This window comes from Dermacentor variabilis, chromosome 9 (genome assembly GCF_050947875.1).
Source record: "Dermacentor variabilis isolate Ectoservices chromosome 9, ASM5094787v1, whole genome shotgun sequence".
NCBI classification, from domain to species: Eukaryota; Metazoa; Arthropoda; class Arachnida; order Ixodida; family Ixodidae; genus Dermacentor; species Dermacentor variabilis.
This window is the reverse complement of record NC_134576.1, coordinates 154,481,749-154,505,329: the sequence shown is the minus strand read 5'-3', so window position 1 is coordinate 154,505,329 and position 23,581 is coordinate 154,481,749. Positions and strand designations below refer to the sequence as shown.

The window sequence follows — 23,581 nt, the reverse complement described above, 5'->3', positions numbered from 1 at the left end:
GATAAGCCTTCAATGGCCATTATTTTCAATGACGCTCTTCGAAGATTTCAGAGAAAATTTTGCAACAAGGGTGTCTGCGTGCTAGAGCACAGGTGGATTTCTGAACTCCTTATTGCATGAAAGAAGGAGTTCTGCATAGCTAAGGAAGAGCTTTCAGTTGACACCTACTTCAGAAGTTGCAGAAAATGCGTGCCTAATGAAAACTTGAGCAAATTCGAGTGTGGACAGTGAACATACGCAGTTAAAATATGCACCAGTAACTTCTCTTGTTCCAAGTCAGAATTTTATAGGAGGCTGGTGGGTGACTGAACTACAAACTCTCCTGTGTTAAAACAAATACCCAGAACCCAGACATCACACCAAGGCACATCAGAGTCTTTGTAGACAGAAATGGGCACGTGATAGAGCCTGTGGTTCTTTGCCAGCCTTTGAATGCATAAGTATCGATATGTTATGCCAGTGCATGAGTTTCCATCTAGGTGCATACGCACAGCCATTACATGAGACCAGTATAGCAAGAAAAATTAAACCCAACAAAATAGTAATAAATTTATCCAGCAATAAATCATCTGTACAGATAACGAGTCCCCTTGACAGACATTCAATAATGAAGAGGCACACAACCAACACATTGTGCAAGGGGACACTGAAAAGAAATATTAAGTTCAGCTAGACTGCCACATCATGCACAAAACATGTTGCACAACTGCATTGCAACTTAGTATGTGGGCCTGCACACACAGAAACCCAGCCATGGTTTCTATAAGCAGTCTAGGCTAGTTTAGTGTTTTTCTTTAGCACGTCCCTTTAATGTCATTGTGAAAGTAGGAACATAACGAGCGTATTGTGCTGCAAAAGAAGCTAAATAGGCAATATAGAAACACCCAAATATGCTACCACATAGGCTCATACATTTTTACTTGGAATGTTGATTGCTCAAATTGCTAGGAAATGCATATTATATGTGATGCTTTGGGTTACAAGTGATGTCTTCACCTACCCATTGGACAAGTGTGTAACAAAAAGCCCACCATGGCCTCACTTGAGTTGCAGCTATCATGCCCTGTGGAGACTGTGGAGATGCTGTGCGTGTTTATGCACAGTCTTAAGTCCTGCACATGGGTGAAATACATTTAAGTGCATCAAACTTGATGATGCCAATGTACCCTGTCTCTGATATGACTGCAGCAGATGGCCTGCAAAACGAGCACTGAATATGCATATGAGCTTGGCAAAGCAGCGTCGTCTGCATTACTCACATAGGTATTCCAGCATAATTTACTATTAATGCTGAATCCAGAAAGTGCGACATGTATAACAAGCACAACAGAAATAAGCTTTGTTCAGACCAGCTTAGGAGCCTTGCATCATCTGGCAATTTTCTTTTAGTAATCAAAAGAAGAGGTCTGAATATAAAACAAAACTATAGGGCCCCAAAAAGCTGTGTCAGCACAATATCACAATTACATGCTTGACAAATGGTGAACCAAATTTGTTCGAGGACTCTGATTAAATGTGCGACTAGCAGTGCTGCGAGAACACAAGTGGCCACGTTGCTAGCTTAGTTCTTTCAAGGTGTTACGAAGATGCTGGATGAACTTATAGGACTTGAGCATGCAACAAAGACTTCAGCTAGAAGAGTGGAATGATATGAAAAACACAGTGAGTCTGCATACTTTTGCACATAATCCATAAACACTCTTAATGCAACTGATAACCAAGCTCTCACCTGATGTGTTTGCTCCTTACAACAGGCTACAAAGGTCACTCTCCTAGAACGAAGTCCAAGGAGCTCTTTCTCTATTTAGAGGTGGCAACTGCCACTATATTTTGTCATACATGAAAAGGCTCTGCCATCACAGCAGGACTCTCCAAGTAAGAAAGGGCAGCAGAGTGCTGCCAAACACAAATGCTTATATGACGTAATAGTTCTGTGGAAACCCGCAAGGTGGAGAGAAGTAATTAATTAGAGCAATTGTAGCAATTGCTACGATTGGGTGGATGTCTTAATTTCCTCTAATTAACAAATGCGTATATGACAATCTAGAGAACTGCTACACAAAATGTAGTAGTTAGTTTTAAACAGTTTTGTAAGCCTTGGCTCAGACTTGCGTGTTGTCTCACACACTGGAGCATGCAATCCATTTTTGATGTCTCAATCCAAGAATACTTCACCTAAAGCCTGGTAAGAACACTTGCTAAGTATGTTGCAGTCAGTGGGGATAAAGTTGAAGTTGATGACCAACATTAAGTACACCAGAAAACTAACAGAAACCCAGTGCCATCACAGTTCCACACACCCCAACAGGTTTGTCTACACACATGAAAATCTAAATCCCGATGAAATGATTCATTTGAGCTCACTTCAATGAGCGTATTATATGCTGCCGCTGTGATCATTTACACAGGGCAAGTTGCAATGGCGCTTACACCCTTGCATCTGTTCTGCTGTGTTATAGCCAAATGCAAAACATGAAACAACTGCACTGTCATGTCTTACTTGACTGAGCACGTATTTTGTTGTATAAGGACGGAAGCCACACAAAAGACACCAACAGCCATGCACTGACAGCAAAAGTGTCCCTTCATAGAACACACCTTGGCTTGGCGAGAATGAGTGGTACACACTGCTTGCATGTCTCCATGAAATGTCCCACGAAATGAATGTCCATGAAATGTCCATCCCATGAAATGTCCAGTTTTTCTGGCTATTTTAAAGGAAAAGCCATGCAAGCACTTGAGCCAGCAAAGTACGCAACACCTTTAAGAAACATATGGCCCATACCGAAACACACAGAGCTTTTGCTTCTACAATGCATACAAACTGTAGTGTGTATTTACCGAGAAGAGGCACAAAATCATTTTGTTTACTATCAACTGCACCCCATGTGTGCTGCTAAAGCGACTGTACCTGGAGCACTGTCCAAATGTGTCTCAGCTGCTTCATCTGGACCCAATGCAACTCAAAATGCCTGATGAAATTTGGATTTGAATTAGTCCAGGAACACTGATACAAGCAGACACTTGAAGACACACTGCATACTAGATGAGTGACTGCACTAGAAGCAATGCTGTTTTGTGAAGCACCACACCATCCATCAAAGCGATGACTCATCCTCTGAAGAGCAACCCACAGCTGAGCCAATCGAGGCTCTCATCGTGCAGGTGGCTGCTGGGATGGAGCAATGCTAGTCTGGTAGGTAGGCCGCTGTGATGCACCACAGTAGTCAACGACACTGTCTGGCGACTGGAGTGACTGAGCATACAAGGGGTTGACATTGGCTGCGTCGAAGTGGGTGCTGTCATAAAGCGAGTTGTTCTGCACAGAAGAGAAACAGCAGACCTTTAAGCTCCATTCATCCTTATTTTGCTAGACTTCCCTTTTACAGCACCTTTTCCTGGTGACATACTCAGGCTGAGAATTTAGATATGAAGAATGTGTTTAATACTTTGACTTAACGGGGCACCAATAAGACCATTCATGGCTAGTACTGCCATTGACCAAGAGAAAGAAAGTCCAGGCGCTACCAGATAGCATCCCGAACTTGAGGATATTTTCAAAAGGGCCAAGTGCTAGTCATCCAACTATGCATAAGAGAATTTGTAGCAAACACAAGGTTACCCAAGACACCCTCAATCTGTGAGGTCTCAAGAGAATGACGAAGGTCGTCAAGTTCTCGTTTTTCAATTTATTCTTCGTGGTATTTATTACAAAATTTTGTACTCTGAGTGCAATTAACACCCACTTTTCAAATATTCTTCAATGTCTTTATTTAGCTTGTTTTGTGCACCTGTAGGCTAAGCTTGTTCTGTGAACACAGCTGAGAGAATAACATTTGTGGGACTATAAAACAATAAAGAACAACGAAAATTAAAAATGTTTACGAAATGTTGGCTGGTTTCTTGCATGTGCTTCTGCACAATGTTCTCTATATGGCCGAACTGCAATACTGGCTTTCAATTTGTAGTTTGGGAACATGTACTCAAGCTACTAAACCAATATGCTTTCCACTTCACAACAGGTTACGAATTACACATTTTAGTTCAGGTTCATCTCTAGAACAGATAAGTGCAATTCAAACCAGTTGAATATGACTGACTAAATACCATATTTACTCGTGTTAAGCCCGCTTTCGTGCAAGGTCCCCCTCCTCTGGAGTAAGAAAATTTGGAAAAAAATCTAACGAAGCGTCACATGCACGCCCACATGCCGATTCATGTCTGCAAGCCACTGTGAGATGGCACTAGTTGTCCTGCCAACAATGGAATTAGCATCCAAACCTACTACACCACAACTTTAGTCACTGACTCGGACAAAGAGGTGTGGCAGTGATGGTTAAGCCTAGTCAACTAGTGCAACAGGCGGCAAGCTGTTGTGGGAACTTTGCCAATAAAATTTGTGTACCAGTACATTAAACTCCGTGCACAGGCTAGACTGATGGCCACACGTGTGAAGTGAAGTTTGGATGCATGGGCTATCAGCCAGCAACTACTGTGAATGCCTACCAAATTTGTATGCCCTTAGTAGATGCAACAGCAGAAGCTCAGGCAAGGGCATAGAGCTAATAATGCTCCAAACTTATTTTGTTCCACACAAACTAAACCGACACTGTCCTAGAGTAAAGGCCACATGCATGATATCCGCACTTCAGGACAACTTGCCACATACATCAGCCTGCATTGCATGATGGGTGGATGCGAAACATACCCGTGGCCTCGGTCATCACAAATCTAGAACGTTATTTTATTGAAGCAGAACATTGAAAAAAAAGTCCATAAATCAATTTCCCGCTGTGCTGCCACTTTAAAAAAACAACAAAATCAATTTTACTGCAGTGATTCATTTCTTAAGAGCTGCTTATTTAAGAATTTTCACAGCACTGTATGTCCAGAAAACTAGTTGGCACCTAGTGGTTGTGTTATTTTGCATAGCAGTCTGACCACTGTTTGACGGTTCAACAAGCAGTTATAAGCCTGCTTCGTGTAAGGCACGCACCTAGTAAAAAATCCAGAAAAAGAAAAGTGCAGGCCTTACACGGGTAAATATAGTGATCATTCACACATGGAGAAGACGAATTCAAGAAAAGCACGGAGCTCTGCAATGTGCAGGGTCTAAAACAATGTCTGTGAAACCTGTCGATTGCCCAATGGCTAATCTTTTGGTACACTGCGTTTCAATCTGGCATGTTCCTACTTGATAGCATCTTCAAGACCAATTTTGTTTTCAAAACCAAACACCGAAGAGAAAATTATATTTGGGTTGCTGCAGCTTGTTTTGCCGCCTTAAGAAGCTGCAATCACGCATGCCACAGAGACTGCGCTGTTACAAGGGAAGACCATGTGGTGAAGACCACAGAACTATGTTAATTTGAAGTGTTGAAACATGTTATATTGGACACTTAAGAAAAAGGTACAGCATCGTTGCTGCCCCTGCTGAACTCTTACAGCTGATGTTACTGCTGAAATGTGCAGTAATGCCACTCCTTATTACAGCCAAGGTAATGGAGGGAAACTTACGTTTGACCGGTGCCCCAAGACGGCAGGCATCCCATGCAGGTTCACAGGGACAGAAAGTGGGGGGCATGCTGTAGGGGCATGCAATGCACTGTGTTAGGGTAAGCGTGCATGCAAGGAGTTGAAATGCATTGCCTGGCCATGCCACCTGTGCCGACAGGCATATTTGCAATCGAGTAACCTTTGGCAACTCTACAAGGCAATGTTATACAGTTGCTATGTGGAACCAAATGCAACCCAGGAGCTATATGAGAGAAAAGAGCTGCCAATCATTATCAACTCATCACAGAAACAGTGTCGGCTCATGGACAAGAACTTCCATGAGCCACTGCTTCAATTCTTGCACTAGAAAGGCAAAGAAATCAGTTGCAAATAAAAAAAAAATGGAAGCTAAAGTGCCTTACCATACTGAAATGCAAGCATCATCTGATGGAAAAATTGGTAGCACTGCTTCACCTATGTGCTCACAGCAAATCGCATGCTGATGAAAATAGTGCCTTACAGGCATTACCAAGCTGAGGCCTGTGCCATGGAGCAGTAAGGAGACAATGTCATGACATGCTGCATTTTAAATGTGTGGGTCATGAAAGCTCATGAAACCAGCGAGCAGGTGAAATCTGACGTGCATTGTGCTCTATTCTTTGGCTCCCATAGAAGTGAGACGAAACCAGCCAACCCACAGAAGTGAATTTGCTCGGGATGAACTGGTGGGCTAGTTGGTTATGCATATCTATTTTATTACAGTGCACAAAAATTTTACAAGGACCGACAGAGCAGACACCATAAGGCACTGACTGCAGCGGGTTTATTGCCACGCAAAGTGCTTGAAAGTACGTATACAATTGGACGCATATACGCGCGCAGAAAAAACTACAAAGCCAAGGCGATACACGAAGTGGGAATCAAAGCCATGTTGGACATAAAACCAAAACAAAATGCAAAACTGCACTATGAATGAAATCTGCCAACCAAGTCACCACGTGAACTGGTGCTCTTAAAACAACCATTATTGGGTCACTATGCCTAAGGAAAGACACAGGTGTGCTGACACAGTTCTTTTTAAGCTTTGATATCTCACCTACTTCAACTATTTTTTTCGTGGTCACCTCAGTGCACCTGCGCAGGATCGTGCTCTGCTCAAAGAAAGGCCCCTGTTCCTTACACTGTTTGCAGTCTCGGCAATGTATACATAGGTGTCCAGAGGCAGCAGTGACGCGATGGGACACCTACATATATACATTGTCAAGACTGCAAGTGGTGTGAGGAACAGTGGCCTTTCTTTGAGCATATCACAATTCTGCGCAGGTGCGCCAAGATGACCCCGAGAGAAACAGTAGAAGCAGGTGAAATATCAAAACTTATTGTGTCAGCACGCCTTCACTGTTGTTAAACGACAAAAGCACCTTTTCTTAGGCATAGTGACCCAACAACGGTTGTCTTAAAGGCACCAGTTCACGTGGTGACTTGGTCATCACGAGTTCAATCATATTGCAGTTTTGCTTTTTGTTTTATGTGTGACGTGGCTTTCAATCCCACAAGATCTTTCACCACTATCAAGGAAGGGCTTCACATTTCGCCTTGGCTTTTTTTTTCTGCGAGTGCTTATACTTATATAATAATATAATAATAATTAATAATACTTGTATAACTGTATTATATTTACAAGCACGTTGAGTGGCAATAAACCAGTTGCAGTCAGTGCTTTATGGTATCTACTCTGTCGGTCCCATTCAATTTTTTGTGCGCTGCGATAAAATAGCCATGACAAGTGCCTGACAAAGCCCGTCTGCGTCCAAATGTGCACCATGTATGCCACACAGCTAGAACAATGAACACAAGGTGTTGGTTTGGATGCTGACAAATTTCTCTCCACTGATGAGCACCAACACAGCTTTGAGTGAGCTAAGTGAGCAACCACAGCAGACATAAAAAGGCAGGCATGTTGTGTACCTATGCAGGCCTCATGAGAGGCAGAGATGCTGTAGCTAGGTGTTTATGATAATCAAAGCTCCATCACAGTGTGTCACTGTGCAATTTGCATGTTATGAATAGGAACAAGCGACTCTGTACCATGTACTGAAAAAGTGACCATCAGTCACTTTTTCAGGACATGGTACAGGACAACACCCACTAACGGTCACATGAGCACATTGCCAAATGTACAGTGGAACTCAATTTCCACTTAATGTCATCTGCCATGATACATGTCACAGCTATGACAGAGCAGGCCAGCTATGCTCCCTGTGAGCAGCTATCACTTGACTTCTGTGGACCTTACATAAGCTAGTGCATCTATGTGTTTATCTGCAACGCATAGTGCGCAGTAGAAATGGAGGCTACGAGAGGTGGCCACAATCCCGAAACTCCGACACAGGTGTAGAAATCGGCAAGATTTCATTTGGTGCATGGCACACTTTTTCTGTCACTGCAGCCTAGCTTTTTTACCATGTAAAGAAACAGTGGAAATTGTGCTAAGGTCTTGTCTGATTTTTAAGCTAATGTTTTCTTTCAACACACTCTAAAAGGTTGGAATCAAACGTTCTTTTCGTTGTTGTTAGGGCAGTTCCTGGAGCAGTAATGACTTTGCAGTAATCTTACATTAGACATAAAGCAGATGTCGCATGAATAATCAATTTAGGAAGTGACACATTTAAGGATGAACTATTGCTAACACATGCATCAATAAAATAAATCCTTATTGGATCGTTTGGTCCAAGCACTGTAAAAAAAATGTTATTTGCAAGCTTGATTTCTTGGGGTTTCATTCCATGATGAAACCCCGAAAAAGTTTCCAGGAACTAAATTTCATGAAACAATCATGTCACTGTTTGGACACAAAAGCGGAAAACTCAATGTGATGAATTCTTCACGAGACCACTGTTCATGAACACTTGATTTGCTAAAAAAAAAAATGGCATTTGCAGTATCTCTTCTCAGTGAAAGGAGGTGTACTAAGCTATATTTCTTGAGAAAATAAGCAACAAAATTTTATCAGAAAAAAATGTCTCTTTTCATAAATGTACTATTGTCATTATTAGTTAACTTCATAAAACAGAACAGGAGAATAACCACTGCACTTATAGCAAAGACTAGACAACAAAATTTTATTGCTTCACACTGATCAAAGTTCTAGACCATGAGCTATCTAAGTAGATTCAATGGAACCAAAGGGTTCCGCAGGCCCCTCCACAGGGTTCCGTGAGCTCGATCTAAGGAACTGCAATTACCCATGCCCAAGTGTCAAAAAGCACACCTGAGAGCGTAACAGAAACAAACCAAACTGCGCAACAAATCCACCAGCAGCTCTTAGCTACAAAGCCTCCGAAGATGGGCAGCGCATCTAAGCTTTTCCACTTAAATCTCGGAAGCCGTAACCAAAACCATCCACATTTGACCCATTTGTAGATAGGTGCCGCTAGCATGCACACTGACGTATACATCGAAGGATTAAAAAAATAAATGCGCAGAGCAGCGCAACCAAGTTCATTTTAGCAGGCCCCGCACACTCAAGTTGCAGCAATCGCCACAGAGAGCGAAAAATCAATGCCGGCGCGTTCCAGCATGAAGCACGTAAGTGGAGCTACGTACTGTAATTTGGTCACATACATTAATTCATATTTATTCTTCTAGGGGCACTCAATGTGGCTAAATATTTTATCTATATAATAATATATAGATAATACATATAGTAACCAACAAACATGGTTACCATGCCATTTTTTACGAACAAAGTAGGCCATTGTTATTATTAGGCTTCTGTTATTAAAGTCAGTGCTTTATTACTTGAACGAAGGTTTTAAGACCTCATTGATGTGAGATAAGCAGCAGCCCATTGGCATCAATTGCAGACTGGGCCACTTATCGATTCAAATTGTACGGCGGTAATATTTGTGAACACGGTGGTCGTTTCCTTTCAGCAGCAACACACAGGTTCATTTTAATTAGATAGCAATAATATCTCAGCCAATTCATGCGTGCAAGATTCATTAGCCACCACCAAGTGAATGTGTTTAAAGGGACACTAAAGGCAAATATTAAGTCAAGCTAAAGTGATAGGTTAGTGCTCGAGAATCTCTAACTTCGGAATGCAGAGATCTAGCTTGGCTCGAACTTGACTTCTGGAAGTCTTAAGACAGCTTTGCCATGTGTCTTAAATTGTGCTCGAGCTTGCGGACGACTTGCAGACGACTTGGCTGCATCGAAGTTCGCTCAAGTTCAAGTCTGCTCCTGGGCTAGCTTGAAACTGACTTCGTGTGTAATTCCAACATGGCAGCCTCCCGAACAGACGTCGCGCGGAGGTTAGCTGCTTTCGAGTTTTCTTGCCACGCCATGGATACAGCATTTTCAGAGGCGCAGCTCTTGCCGAAAATTCCGTGACCCGCCCTACGTGACCGAGGGAATCCAATGGAGCTGTACGACGACAAACAATTCCTCGGTCGCTACAGATTCACGAAGAACGCCGTGTGACTTCTCGCTATGTTGCCTATCCGGGTAAGCAGGGACAACAGAGGACAGCCTGTGTGCCTCCCATGCTGCAGTTGCTGATGGCTGTGATGTTTTACGATGCTGGCATGTTTCAAACAGTCACCCGGGGTCCAGTCGGCATTCCTCAGTCAACAGTGTATCGCGCAGTTGGAAAGGTGACTCTGCTCATCGCGAAGCACTTGCGCTCGATGCTGGTGTGCTTCCCGCAGTCGCGGAAAGCTTGATTGCGAGCGTATTTTCTCATCTCCAATGACTACACATGCCATCACCAGTTATTAGCGCTCATGACCACATTTACACTCAGCATGCCGAACTGTCAAGCACTCATCCACCGAATACGAAACATGCGCATGAGCATAATAAAAAGTAGCCCAAATGAGCTAGTCATGCAGAACATGTGCGCTTACCAATTTTGTGGCGCTCTCGCTTGTCTTTCGCAGCTTCCTCTTTCTGCTTTTGCTTCTGGTTGGTTCAGCATTTTTTCAGTTGCAGGTGATCGCGCAGCGTAATCTCGTGGTTGGCATTATATTGTTTTGCTATTTCTTTCCATGTCTGATTCTTCTTGGTCAACGATGCGACATCAGTTTTCTTGCATTCCACAATATGCTTGTAGTCCTTCACAAGTGTCGTCAGCGGGCTCTTTTCGTCTTCTGTAAAACGGGGTGCCGTCTTGTGTTGCGGTGCATTCTCTTGGGAGGAGAGCGTACGTGAGTGCCACATTTCAGCGTGAAAGCCTGTTGACAGGACAGCAATTTCCTACCAAATGCGGCGCGCCGCCGTCGCACGAGCCCCACAACTTGTTTTCCTAACAGACATTTTCCTAGCAGACAACACGCGCTGCCAATTTGCGATGTCTACGACTGTGCCACACTCTCCCTCTTGTTGTTCTCGACAAACCCTCCATGTGAAGTAGACAAATCCTTTGCATGTGTCATTTTATTTATTTATTTTGTTTTTTATCGGGTGTTGTCACCCATATGGGTCCAGACAGGGGACTCTACGGCGCTTGGTACTCCTCGTTCGCAGCACATGTAGCAGTTTTTTTTTCTTGTTTATGACTCTGGCCTAGTGTGTTCGAATAAGTTGGCCTTTTCTTCAAAGGGTCACGTAGCCCGACCAGAACAAGGGCCGTCGCCTGCCTGCTGGATTGCCTATAGGCGAAAACGGACGAACGAGCTCCCTCAGAAACTGACCGTATGCCTCGTCTCGGCCTCTTGTATTCTGTTGCCGGCCCAGACGGCACATGAACGCCTTGCGGCAATCGAGAACAAAAGTCGTTGAAAGACCACCATACGAACCAACCATTTCGTTCGCTTCTCTACAGCCAGTTATACAAACACGCAACAAGACCTCTGAGTTAAAAATAAGCTAAAACCAAAATAATAGTGACTATAAAATTGATTTGCACTCAAATACACAGTCGCCTAAAAGTGGAGCACCGACTTTAAAAAATGGTGAAACCTGCAAATCAAAAAGCGCGCCAGAAAACCAAAATTTGAAGACCACTTAAACCCACCGAGAATGCGCACTTTCCGCAAGCAACACTGCCCATCGCAGCGGCGGACCTAGCCAGATGGAACAAATTTACCCAAACTATACTTCAGCACTTATGCCCTGGTAGAAATTTGAAAAGATACATACTTTTTTGCTGTACAACATGCCTTACGCTTATAAATTTATTGTTAACCTCGAACACAGACGAGCAACCTGCTTTTGCATTGAAGCATAGTCTTGACTTGATGAAGCAAGTCAGCTTGAGCGTCTATGAAATGCGAAAGCAGACTTGGGTGTTTTGAAGTCCGCCTCTTGGTTCAGGCCGACTTCATCAAGTCAAGTCCAAGTTAGACCTCTGCATTCGGGGGTAAGATGCCAATATTTTCGCAAACAGAGCCTTCACAATCGACAAAATTAGGTCAATGCAGGACATGATTAGAGACTCCGCTGGGACATTCAAATGCTTGCCCGATGACGAAGGCACTCCTCTATTAAATTCTGTCACTAGTACTCAACCACGCATTATAAAAACATCATTGTATTGCATTAAAAGACAACAGAAAATGCTACTTAGTCAGTTGTATTTCATTTTCAGAAAAATCTCATTGATGTTACCCTTGACAACGACACAGGCGGTCGAAAGGTTTAGTTTTCACTCGACTCTGCGTCGCCCACGCATTCCGAGTTTCAGTAGTTTCAGTATCGCCTAGTGCTGCGCTGGTTTTTCTAGCTCGTGAAACTTGCACAAACTTCAAGTAGCAGAGAATTCTACTTCCATGTGATGCCGTGGGATGCCCGAACAGTCCCCGCCACTTGACCAAAAGCAGCTGCAGCGGCAACTCCACTGCTCTGTCTTGGTTGAGTTTCTCTATGGCCGTGCATTTGTGTTCCAAGCAAAAAACCATACTGCCGTTGGTCAGGGACCGTTTCACTCACTGACGGCAACAAAGAGCCGTGATGGCGTATGCAGTGTCACCACTCCCCGGTTGTGTGCCAGGAGATTTGAATTGTGTTAAAGGTATTCGGGCCCTTCAGATGCAATTTTCTCATAAAGTCATTTCTTGGCCCGAAACAAGCATTGCGAGGTTTCTGGAATGGTGTTTAGTATTTGCCTTTAGTGTCCCTTTTAAAGATGGTGAATTCTATCAGCTGCAAGTTTCACTGGCATAACGGCTGCACGGCTTCCGTCGTTAGTGATCTGCCATGTCTGGACGCATAATGACGTGTTGCTTGAAAAAAAAAGAAGAAATGTGCTAGCATGCACAAAAATTAATTACTGGAACCAAGCACAGTCTGCTTGGAGACTACTCACAAAAGCGGATTAACTTTGCAGCCTCTGGGTAGTGCACCGGTGAGTAAAAAAGCAGTGTTTTGCATTTTCAACTTTGAATTTCTTTGCGTGTGAGGTGGATAAAACAGATCCCTGTAGTTATTTCTTAATGTCAAAAATAATAATAATTATAATCTTATTACTGTTCAAAGGCAATTTAAATGAAACTCTTGTTATTTTGCCACATTGCTAAAATTCTTAACATGGAGTACAGCATAAAGAATAGGTTTGGCTGTTTCTGCATAATGATAAACCGTGATAAATTCACTGCACATTAGTAGCAAATGTACTTCCGTTGACACAGTTTATTTATCTATTTATTTATTATACCTTAAAGGCCACTGGTGTGGTATTACATGAGGGTTGGGTTTAAATTACAGTGAAAGCATGATTCCAGTGCCGTCTTGAATTGAAGTGGATTGGAGTGGTGCATGGCAATTGTACGTAGATGGTTCCAGTCCCGGTCCCATGCAGTCATCACAAAAAGGAGTGAAGGTGAGTGGTAGTTTGGGCTGGGGGAGCGTAAATTATTCTAGGATGGCTTGTGCGGCTGGACAAGCGATGAACTGGTAAGATAGCTGGAACTTTGAAGGGAACATTATAAAATTTGTGGTAAAGGCATAGCCTTGATATGTGGCTTCACAATTCAAGGTTGGTAAGGTGACCATGAGCTTTAAGCTCGGAAACTCTGGAATGGTAAGAATACACAGAGTAAATAAAACAAGCTGCACGATTTTGGACTGATTCGAGAACATTAGTTAGGTTATATTGATGAGGATCCCAAATAGCACATGCATATTCTAACTTAGGGCAAACAAATGCAAGATAAGCTATTAGTTTCACTGTTGGGGGAGCGAGTCCTGTGAAGAAAGCCCAAAACATGATTTGCGGAGTTAGCTATGTTAGTTACGTGGGTTTACCAGGAGAGATTGCTTGAAAATGTTATGCCAAGATATTTATAAGATTCAGTGAATAATATTACGGAGCCGGAAATGATATGTTGTGCTGGCTGGTAATGTGGCCTGCGGTGTAAAGATGTTAAAGGGACACTAAAGGTTACTATTAAGTGAACGTGGACTGTTGAAATACCATCCCAGAAACCTCGAAACGCTTGTTTCGTGCCAAGGAGAGACTTATTTTAAGAGAAAATGCGTTTTGAAGCGTCCGCGTACCTCTAGCGCAGTTCAAGTTGCCCGCCCTCCGATCGAGGAGTACTGACATCATGGTCTCATAGTGACGTTGCGCCATCGGTGAGTAGAGCGGCGTCCGCAGACGGCGCCTCGGCTTTTCTGCGCAAAATGCAAACGCGCGGCCAGAAACAGAGCCAAGACAGAGCCGACAGCAGAGCGAAAGCGGGAGTATGGTGGCTAGCGGAAGGAGAAACGCGCTACCATAAGCTGGTACTTTATTCTATGACGCAAATTTCGACGCTCGTCGCAATGGACCCTGACAACGACAGATTGGCTCGCGATGCTGGGCTCAACTTCAGCGATTTGAGCACTGACGAGCGCGACCTGATGCTGAGGGCTCGCGCTGTCGGCGTCGTTGCGTACTACGACGGCGGCCTCGACACCGGCTCTCCGGAGCGGGAAAGCAACGAGGGCTTCCCACGACATCACAAGGACGTGGCATTCTCACTGCTTGTTCGAAATGAAAGTTTCGCGAGCCAGCAGAACCCGCACAGCACGACGCGATAACGAAACTACTGAAACTCCAAAGCGTGTGCGGCGCTGAGTCGAGCCCGCAGAGTCGAGCGAAAACGAAACCTTTCGACCACCCATACTACAGAAGGGTAACGTCAAAATGTTATTTTTTCTTAGAATCGAATAGACGTAGACAAGTAGCATTTTCTTCCGTCTTATAATCGAATGAAATGACATTTTCAATACGAGCAGTTGAGTATTAGTAAGAGAAATTATGAGGAGTGCTTTCGTCATCGGGCTAGTACCGGAATGTCGCTGGGGGGTCTCAAATCGTGTCATGCATTTACCTCAATTCCTCGGTTACTAAAGCTCTGTTTGCCATTATATTGACGCCTTAGACATTCTAGAACATTGCTCTACCACTTTAACTTGACTTTCTGGTAACCTTTAGTGTCCCTTTAATGAAGTTTTTTTTTATGTTTAAGGCATTAACCATGTGCTACACCAGGACTCAATAAGGTTGAGGTTGTTTTGAAGAGTATTATTATCTGTGCTGGTTCTAATTGAACGATATACAACGCAGTCATCTGCAAATAGATGAATGGTAGAAGAGATATTAGCTGGGAGGTCATTAATATAAATGAGAAAAATTAGAGGTCCAAGTACTGTACCTTGTGGCACACCAGAGATTACAGGGGATTGGTTAGATGAGTGGGTGTTAGCAAAGACAAATTGTTGTCGATTGGCGAGAAAACTGCGAATCCAATTGTATGCAGATGTGTTAATGTTTAGTCGAGAGTTTTAGGAGTAGCTGTTGATGCAGACCTTTGTTGAATGCTTTTTCAAAGTCTAAGAAGAGAGCATCGACGGGTCTGTTTAAGTCAAAGTTGGTACTAATATTGTTAAGAATAAAGCTAGTTGAGTATCACATGAGAGTCCTGTGCGAAAGCCATGCTGACTAGAACAAAAGAAACTATTGCAGTCTAAGAACATGGCAATGTTTCAGTAGATCACATGCTCCATCAGTTTAGAACAAATACTAGTAAGTGAAATAAGGCGATAACTGCTGCAAAAAGATGGAGGACCTTTTTTGGGTACTGGAACAATCTTTCCTACTTTCCAGTCTACTGGTACCACTCCTGTTGATAGTGACTGCTGGAAAATATGGCATAGTATCACACTAGTAGTCGATTTCGTGTTTTCCAGCATTTTCGCATTGATACCGTTCACGCCAAATGTGTTTTAACAAGTCAATAAGTTTAGCTATGCCGTTAGAACAAAATGTGATTCCAGGCATCACAGTATGGTTGAGATAAGGAAATGGAGGCAAGTTGTTGACAGGTTCGGCGGAAAACATGGAAGAAAAAAGTGGTTAAGCTGCTCAGCGGCCTCATGATTTGGAATTGGATGGTTTTGTTTGTCGCACAATGCTAATGTCTGGGAGTTATTAGGGTTAATGGTGTTCCAGAATTTTTCTGGGTTACTTTATAACATAGCAGGCAATGTCTGTGAAAAAAAGGAAAATTTTTCTCTGTTTGCAAGCTTTTTGATTTCTTTTTCTATGGCATAGTAGCTGCTCCAAGCGCATGCGTCACTGGAGTGTTCTGTGGAACAAAAAACCCTTTTCTTTTTATTGTTCAGTTGCTTCAATGTGACGTTAAACCATGGGGATGACTTCTTTTCGGTTACGATAATGTTGGGTACATGCTTAGTGAATAGGTCTAGTATTTTGTTTTTAAAGAGTAACCAGTTAGTATCAATTGAACACTTTGAAAAGTCTGTTAGAAGAAAAGTAGTAAATTCTTCGAACTCGGAATTTATAGCAGAATTATTATGCTTATCGTACAATGTTTTTGTTTTAATTGTCTTTGTGGATGCAAAAGTTAACAGGAGTAGTATGCATGGATTACTCACTGAGCCTTGGCAAAAACGTCATTTTTGATACCCTGTCGGGCTCAGAGGCAAGAAGAAAATCTTGAATATTAGAAGAATTATTGCTGGAACATGTGGGTGCATTGACGAGTTGCATTATTCCAAAGGTTAGGCATGAGTTGATGAAATTCCTCTTGATACCGTTTTTGGAGGCTACCCAGGTTAGATTATTGCATTTGAGACATAATAAAGCTAGTATTTGGCAGAAACGATTGTTATCTTATTGCGACTTGACTAAGCACAGCCCACACAAGGACACCATCGAAAGAAATGCACATGCAAAACAGTGTTGTGTGTGCTTGTGCCTTTCTGTCATGAAGTGTTCTTGCATTGCTCTTAGTTTGACATGAATCACAAAATCAACCCCGCTTGCACCATAGTAATTCAGGATTTTTTTTTTTTTTTTTTTTTTACTCCAGTCTCCAAGACGCTGCTCATATTTGTTCACTTCTTTGGATGTACAAGTCAACAGCGAATGTGTCACCCCTGGAAGTAACATCAAGGGCTAGAATCTTCACATGGTATGTTTCTGAACACTGCACCTAGAACCATGATTTGTTCATTTATTGAACTAAATTTTGTTTCTTCGTTTTTTTCTTGCATGTTTGTCATGGTTTCATCTTTTCTCTTTTCAGGAAGATGGACAAAAGAGAGATTATTGGTCTGCAAGCTGCCCAGACCAAGCCATAAGAAGCTCAGTGGTCAACGTAATGACAACAGATCCTCTTGAACTATGTGCCTCACCATGACATGTTTGCAAGTTTACCGGACAGAGGGGTGTGAGCGCTATCAGGAAAGCAGCAGTCTACATACAGTTTTGCATCATACCGAGCGGAAATGCTAAAATTTAACATACGAGCTTACTTTCTATGACAAATGGAGAAGTAACATGTTGAGTACGAACTTCTTGCTTTTCTAGTCATTATAATCATGACGACCAGAACAGAAACAAGGTGCTCCTACTTGCTAATGCACAAACTCTGTCACCTGCTCTCTGCAAATCAGTGAGACGGGCATTACCACCAAACATCACATGCTCCCTCACAATGATAATTTGTTACATGAAAATGCAAATAATATTAAAATGATCAAAAGCGCTCAATGCAATTTTGAGGAAATGATACTTCATGTTGACAATCTCTGGCAGTCACTCTAACATGGTTCATGTACAGTCAGCATGAAATCAATAACTAGGCTAGCCCTGCACCATAAGATAAGAGATAGCTAGAAGAAACAAGCTCATCCAACCAGCACACTCCATACTTCATAACCATGAAAAATCACAAAAAACAATTTTTCGTTCTCTCTAACCCTTTCGCTGTCATGGACGTACCGGCACGTCATCGCGCTCCCCCCCCCCCCCATTGTCACTGACGTACCGGTACGTTCTCTATCGTGCGTTCAAAATTTCGTGCCTGAGTGCAAAGCTGGCGCTCCTGGACTGGTCACGCCATCTGTTGACTCTTCCTACAAATTCGTATTTTCTACCTGACCTGTGTTAATCCATGTATTGAAGAGTACGGTACGACTGCCACTCCCCACTCTGTCTTTGCTGAGTGGCGCAGTGGCTCCACGTTCGCTGGATCATGCCTCGCGCGCGTGTGGTTATGGGTTCAAGGGTTGTTCTGCCATCTCCGCTAGTTTGAAGGTTTTTATTTTTCTTCTGTTGGTGTGTCTGCTACGGCGCATCAAGTTCAGGTGCACATGCCGTTGCCTCTCCGAAAAGAGTGACTCGATTGCTGCTTTTGCTCTCTCGCCGCACCCTCGCTTCCGACTTGCAGCAGTAAACGTAAAGCCCTTCGAACTTTGTTTTAGCCCTTTTCCATCTCCCTCTGTCTTCTTGATCACACAACGTCCCATTTCTCTCTGTTGTGCGGGCGACTGAAAGCGCCTCCTCCCTGCGCGCTTACTTTTGGATGGCTGAGCGCGCGGGACCTTCGTCTGCTCATTGGAGCAGTGGCTCTTCCGATTCAGAATATGACTTGAGCTCGGATTTGGACTCTGACAGCGTCTCACGCGAGGAAGAGATGAGTTCAGCATCGTCAAATTCGGATGTTGATCGGATGTTATAGTTAGGCTGATGATGATGATGTTTACTAACAACAGCTGCAGAACACTGAAATGTGCATATTGCATTGACTATGTTATTTGTATACCAATCATAATAAAAAATAAATTGCTATGTTCTTTTCCTGTTATGCTCGTTCCCTGAAACCAAGCCGACACTGGGGGTGCATCACGGCCAGAAAGGTCCGACAGCGAAAGGGTTAAACAGCAGATCACAAATCTGAGTGCAGCATGTTCCCAAAAAGTATTTGAAATATACTCGAAGAATAGTAAGCTTGGCTTAACATTCAGCCAATCAACAGTGGACGACCAATTGAAGTCTTCATCTCCTTGCAACCTGCCTTGTTTGGTGTCACTTTTGCAAAATCCTTTGCTTACTGCATCAAAAGGGAAGATAGTGCTGCACGTGACCCCTGTGGCAATGAAGAAACTATCGAGCACATCCTTTGCCATTGTCCCCTATACAACACACACAGGCAGCCACTAGGTACTGAGCTGCCATGTCTTGATGACCAGCCGCTTTTGTAGCAGACAGTCCTGGAACGCTGACCTATACAGTCGTCACACCACAAGACGGTCAAGGCACTCTTGAAACTTTTGCGTTCGAGGGGCCTATTATAAAGATTCTAGTTCTTACTGACGTTCCCAACCTCTTCTATTCATTTTTCATACCTTTGATTTTTCTCTCCACTATTCTTTCCCTCTTTCGTTTCCCCTTACCTTTCCCCAGTGGAGGGTAGCAAACCAGAATCTCCTCTGGCTAACCTCCCTGCCTTTCCCACCCCATCTATCTCTCTTGCTTTGCCTTGTTTGCATACATAAACTGTGATTAATTGTTTTTTTTTTTTCAGCATGAAACAGTAAATTGCATTTTCCAGGGATCTGTGAGCATTAATAGGGTTTGCTTATACGTTTGTTTAGTGTACTGGTTTATTCACACAATATTTGCAGGAATCCTGATTGATTGAGCATCACTGATTTTCCTGAGGAAGCAGTAGGGGTCGTAGCAGAGACCGGGCCTACTCTCCTGAAGCAGTATCTTCGCTCGTACCAGGCTTTCACTAGGCTTCTCCCCGTGACTTTTCAAAAGAATTTTTTTAATAGTCCCCTTTGAGTTAAATAAATGTCCTTTTGCAAAAATGTGCAAAAATCGCTAGGCGGGAGCCACAGAGCTAGCAAAATGGAAGCAAAACAAGCAGTCCGACATACCTTTAGAGACAGGCTTATTATAACCTCAGGTGTTCTCCTGAGGCCTCTGTTTGTCGGTTACATGTACCTTCCTGGAGCAGTACTTGCAAAAAATCCAATCTATCATCGTGATGAAAAAAAGCACCCAACAAAAAAAAAAAAAAAAAAAAAAGCGCCCCGCGATTTCTACAACACCAGTCATAACCTTGCCCTGTCCTGTATGAAATTTGTGATGATGTACTGCTTCATTCACCATTAACAATAAACAATGTAAGCTTACTTGTTTGAAGTGTTTATTGGCCAGTTGAGGCATCTTGGTCGCCTAGTTACATAAAGATATCTGTAGTAGGGATAGAGTATTGTATCCATGAATATCGCCTCGACAGCAGTAATAAAACGCTCAAAACCTCCGAGTGAGAAGCGCGACCAGCCCCACCAACATTGAGGAAGGAAAAGATAAGGAGAGAGCATTACATCACACGCAGCCAGCCTTGCCAAGTGAACATTCTGTGAGGCCAGTCCTTTTGCTCAGTGACAGCTTGACACGTGACCTCTAGCGTTGACATCATGGAGCAAGAACCGAGATTTGCTGAGACGTTTGGTTCCCAGTAGCTATGCCAGTACTAGTTTTTATTCTGTGCACGCTTGTTGTACTGCTCTGCCGTGGCTCTGCCTGCAGAGCAGGAACGCTAAAACCAACCACACACTTTGACATGCGATCACGTGTTGGGCCGACAGGTTTGGCTTCAATATCGTTGCACGATGCTTCCTGCTAACTTTTAGAGCGAAAGCTATACTATGCCATGTCTCTCAAGGTCATCCATCACATCACAATGACCTTGAGCCGCCGGAGCGCAAGTGTGGCAGGTGTGACATCGTGCCACATATCCGCTGCAGAGAGGCGCCACAGCTGTGCTTTGTCTGAGCCTCTTCACTGCAGTACCACGTGACTAGATGAGGATTAAGAGGCTAAATATAGTACAATGTAGCGTGAGTGCACACAAACATTACGTCACGTTGGCGAGAACAACAGCGTCTATAGTTCCGACCGATGGTTCGACGCAATGAAACAGCCAACGTAACTGGACGCAGCTAACGCACTCCAATGTGCCCGGTGTCAAGTGACACTCGCCCATGCACGGATTACGTTGGTCTATAAATGCTCCTTTAATGGTTGCTTCACCGGCACTTGGTCATAAGTCTCGCCATGGGTGGTGCGCAGGCTGGGCCATCTGTGCATGTGCTTCAGTGCAAACAGGCTGAATCCAATTATCCAGTACATAGAGCTAGACGGCAGGCTGCGAAATCTCAAATAAAGTCAAAGTTACCTGCTGAAACACCTAAGCAAAGGGATGCCAGGGTAGCACATTATAGACAAGCTTACCAAGTGCAGAAGTGTGCCAAAATCGTAGCTACTGCAACCACTGCCGTCGTCAAGCAACACGAACAAAACAAGGAGAAGGAGACGAAACCCTGGATACAAGCAACGGTGCCCACAAAGAACGTTTGATGAACCACACCCTTCAGCTGGCAACAAGCTCATCTGTGACGGCCAGGTTTCACCGCGACTACACGGACAACCCATTCGGCAGCGCGTGTAATGCGTGTGAAAGACTTGTGGCCTAACTTTAATGAAACACTGTGTGCGTAGTCTTTGCAAAACCAAGCCAAGCAGACCATTCGGTCCTGATGATTAGGTTTAGAAGAGTTAAACCTCAGCCATTTTTTCCTTCCTCCATGCCCACCAGCCGCCACGGCAGCGGGCATATTGATCACTGCACAATGATGATGATATTAGTTTTGATTTTGTCCGTACCCTCTCTTGGTTGCATACTTTAGTTCATGCCACCGCTACTCTTATTTCTGTTAAACTGTGGAAGGTACAGCCATGGCTACTGGATAAAAAAAGAAGGTAAGGCCTGCCACACACATTGAAAACGGTGGGATCCGCCGCAGCGCCATCAGTTGGGGACTGTTGTCTGGGATCGGCATAGAAAATGCGTCAGGAACATGCTTGGAACGCCGTTGCCCATGGAAGTTGGCAACCAAGGCACACAGACAGCGTGGGGTTGTGTTACTCTGCCAGCCAATCGCAGTAGCAAACAGAATCGTCGTCATGTGACCTTTTCAAAATGGCATCATAGTTGATACCACCGGAGAGTTTGCTGTCTTTGAAGAGTCTTTTCATCGTTCGAAGATATTAGGTGTGCAACAGACATGGACAAAGTGTATGGAGTCTGAGCATATCACTCTTCAAAAGTCCGCGATACAGTTCATTTCATTGATGAGCTCGTTTTACTCATGAGACCACTGCCAACTGAGGTGAAACTTGACAGTAAATAGTTGCAGCGATACATGAGTTTCATTTCAATTCGATAAAGAATTAGACTTTCATTGTTCCGCTATAATAGATGAGTGAAAACGTATGATGAGTGTTTCCCCTGTACCCAATGTGTCATATGTTTAGTGTCGCAGAATTGTCAGCTGCAGCTTTAGCAACATCCTATGTGATAATTGCACAAATGTGTGGGCTAAAAAATTTTATTCGCTAAAAGGTTGCTAAACTACTCGCCTTAGCGCAATGTTTCATGCGCGGTGCACTCATGTGTTGCGCTCATGTTCCAACAGGGCTTGCGTGCCATCAGTATGTATACAGTGTTTCATTTACTGTATCAGTTTTGTATCAGTTTTGCAGTGCTGAATAAAAACACTGTCTCATAGTCGCAGCTAACCGTCTCTTTGTCATTTTGTTGTTGTCATGGTGGCATCCAACAGGGTGGGGTATTGAGTCCTATTCTTTTTAACCTAAGTATGGTTGGCCTGGCTGAGATATTACCAAAGACAATTCACCTATCAATGTACGCTGATGATATTTGTCATAGGTCTCCTGCGATGACTCGTCTTCAATAATTCAGTGGGCAGTCACCCAAACAAGTTTATATTTCCGCAAACAAGGCCTTAGTGTGCCCAACGAAAAATGTGGTTTAATTGCATTTACGCGCAAACCCATGGAACCGTACCATGTTTCTCTCAATGGCCAGGCTATCTCTGCACCAAACTGCACCAAAAAACATGGAAAGCAGTTTGTAAAGTGCTGCACCGGTGTGGTATATAAAATACCTTTGACCTGCGGGAAAACCTATGTGGGCCAAACGGGCAGATGCGTGAATGACCGTGCAGCTGAACATGTGCGGTAGCTGAAAGGAGGAGGTGCGCATCTTTCGCAACATTGCGCAACTTGCACTGGGTGTGACCGAGCGGCAGAACATTCGCCACAAAAACAATGCCAGTACTGCAAGAAGTGTGAACCACAGTTCGGAGAGATAAAGATTCTTGGCAGAAGCAGGGAAACAAAGGCACGTGAGGTTTTGGAAGCCTTCCATATAAAGAAAAGAGAAAAAAACTGTGTTAGTGATACTTCTGTGACCCTCTTCAAAAGCGAAATGTCCTATCTAGAACGGTTTGGCAGATGATGCATTATGGTCATTGTGCGCATGTCTGTGATTTTCCTTATATTTGCTGATTTTTCAGTGAATAAAGATAGATGAAGTTGGCGCTTGTCCTGTGTCGTTCTCCCCACTTGTGATCATCTTAGTTGGCGCTGTTCCTTCCTCATTCAAGCCAGGCTATCAAATACCAGAAGTCTCACCGCTTCTTAGGTTTGATTATTGACAGTGACCTTTCATGGAGCCCCTACTGCATCTATCTGAAGCGGAGACTAATTTTGATTGTACGTATAATGCGGTTCCTGTGCAGAAAAACCTGGGGCATGTCGGTACGGTCCATGCTGCAGCTGTACAGAGCCCTGTTTCTGGGCTTTTTATGGCACTGCTTGCCGATTTTGGCGAACACATATAAAACAAACATTTGTACACTCGAAAGGCTGCAAGGCCAGGCTCTACGGACATGTCTTGGACTACCACGATGT

At 43.6% G+C, this 23,581-nt stretch overlaps 1 protein-coding gene across 12 annotated transcripts in view; it reads right to left on the bottom strand.

Moving 5' to 3' along the window:
* Positions 1-23,581, bottom strand: part of LOC142557859 (transmembrane protein adipocyte-associated 1 homolog) — a 210,713-nt gene that overhangs the window by 11,779 nt on the left and 175,353 nt on the right. For 9 of the 12 annotated variants that reach the window (XM_075670074.1, XM_075670070.1, XM_075670072.1 and 6 more), the window contains 2 exons: positions 5,518-5,585; positions 537-3,319 (listed from right to left, as the gene is read on the bottom strand). The exons of 1 other annotated variant lie outside the window; for it this stretch is intronic. In XM_075670074.1, coding sequence (XP_075526189.1) covers positions 3,155-3,319; positions 5,518-5,585 — 233 coding nt within the window. In that variant the 3' untranslated portion in view covers positions 537-3,154. Of the gene's footprint in view, positions 1-536; positions 3,320-5,517; positions 5,586-23,581 lie in introns of those variants that run through there. 2 more of the 12 variants (XM_075670075.1, XM_075670077.1) reach the window with 1 other exon arrangement.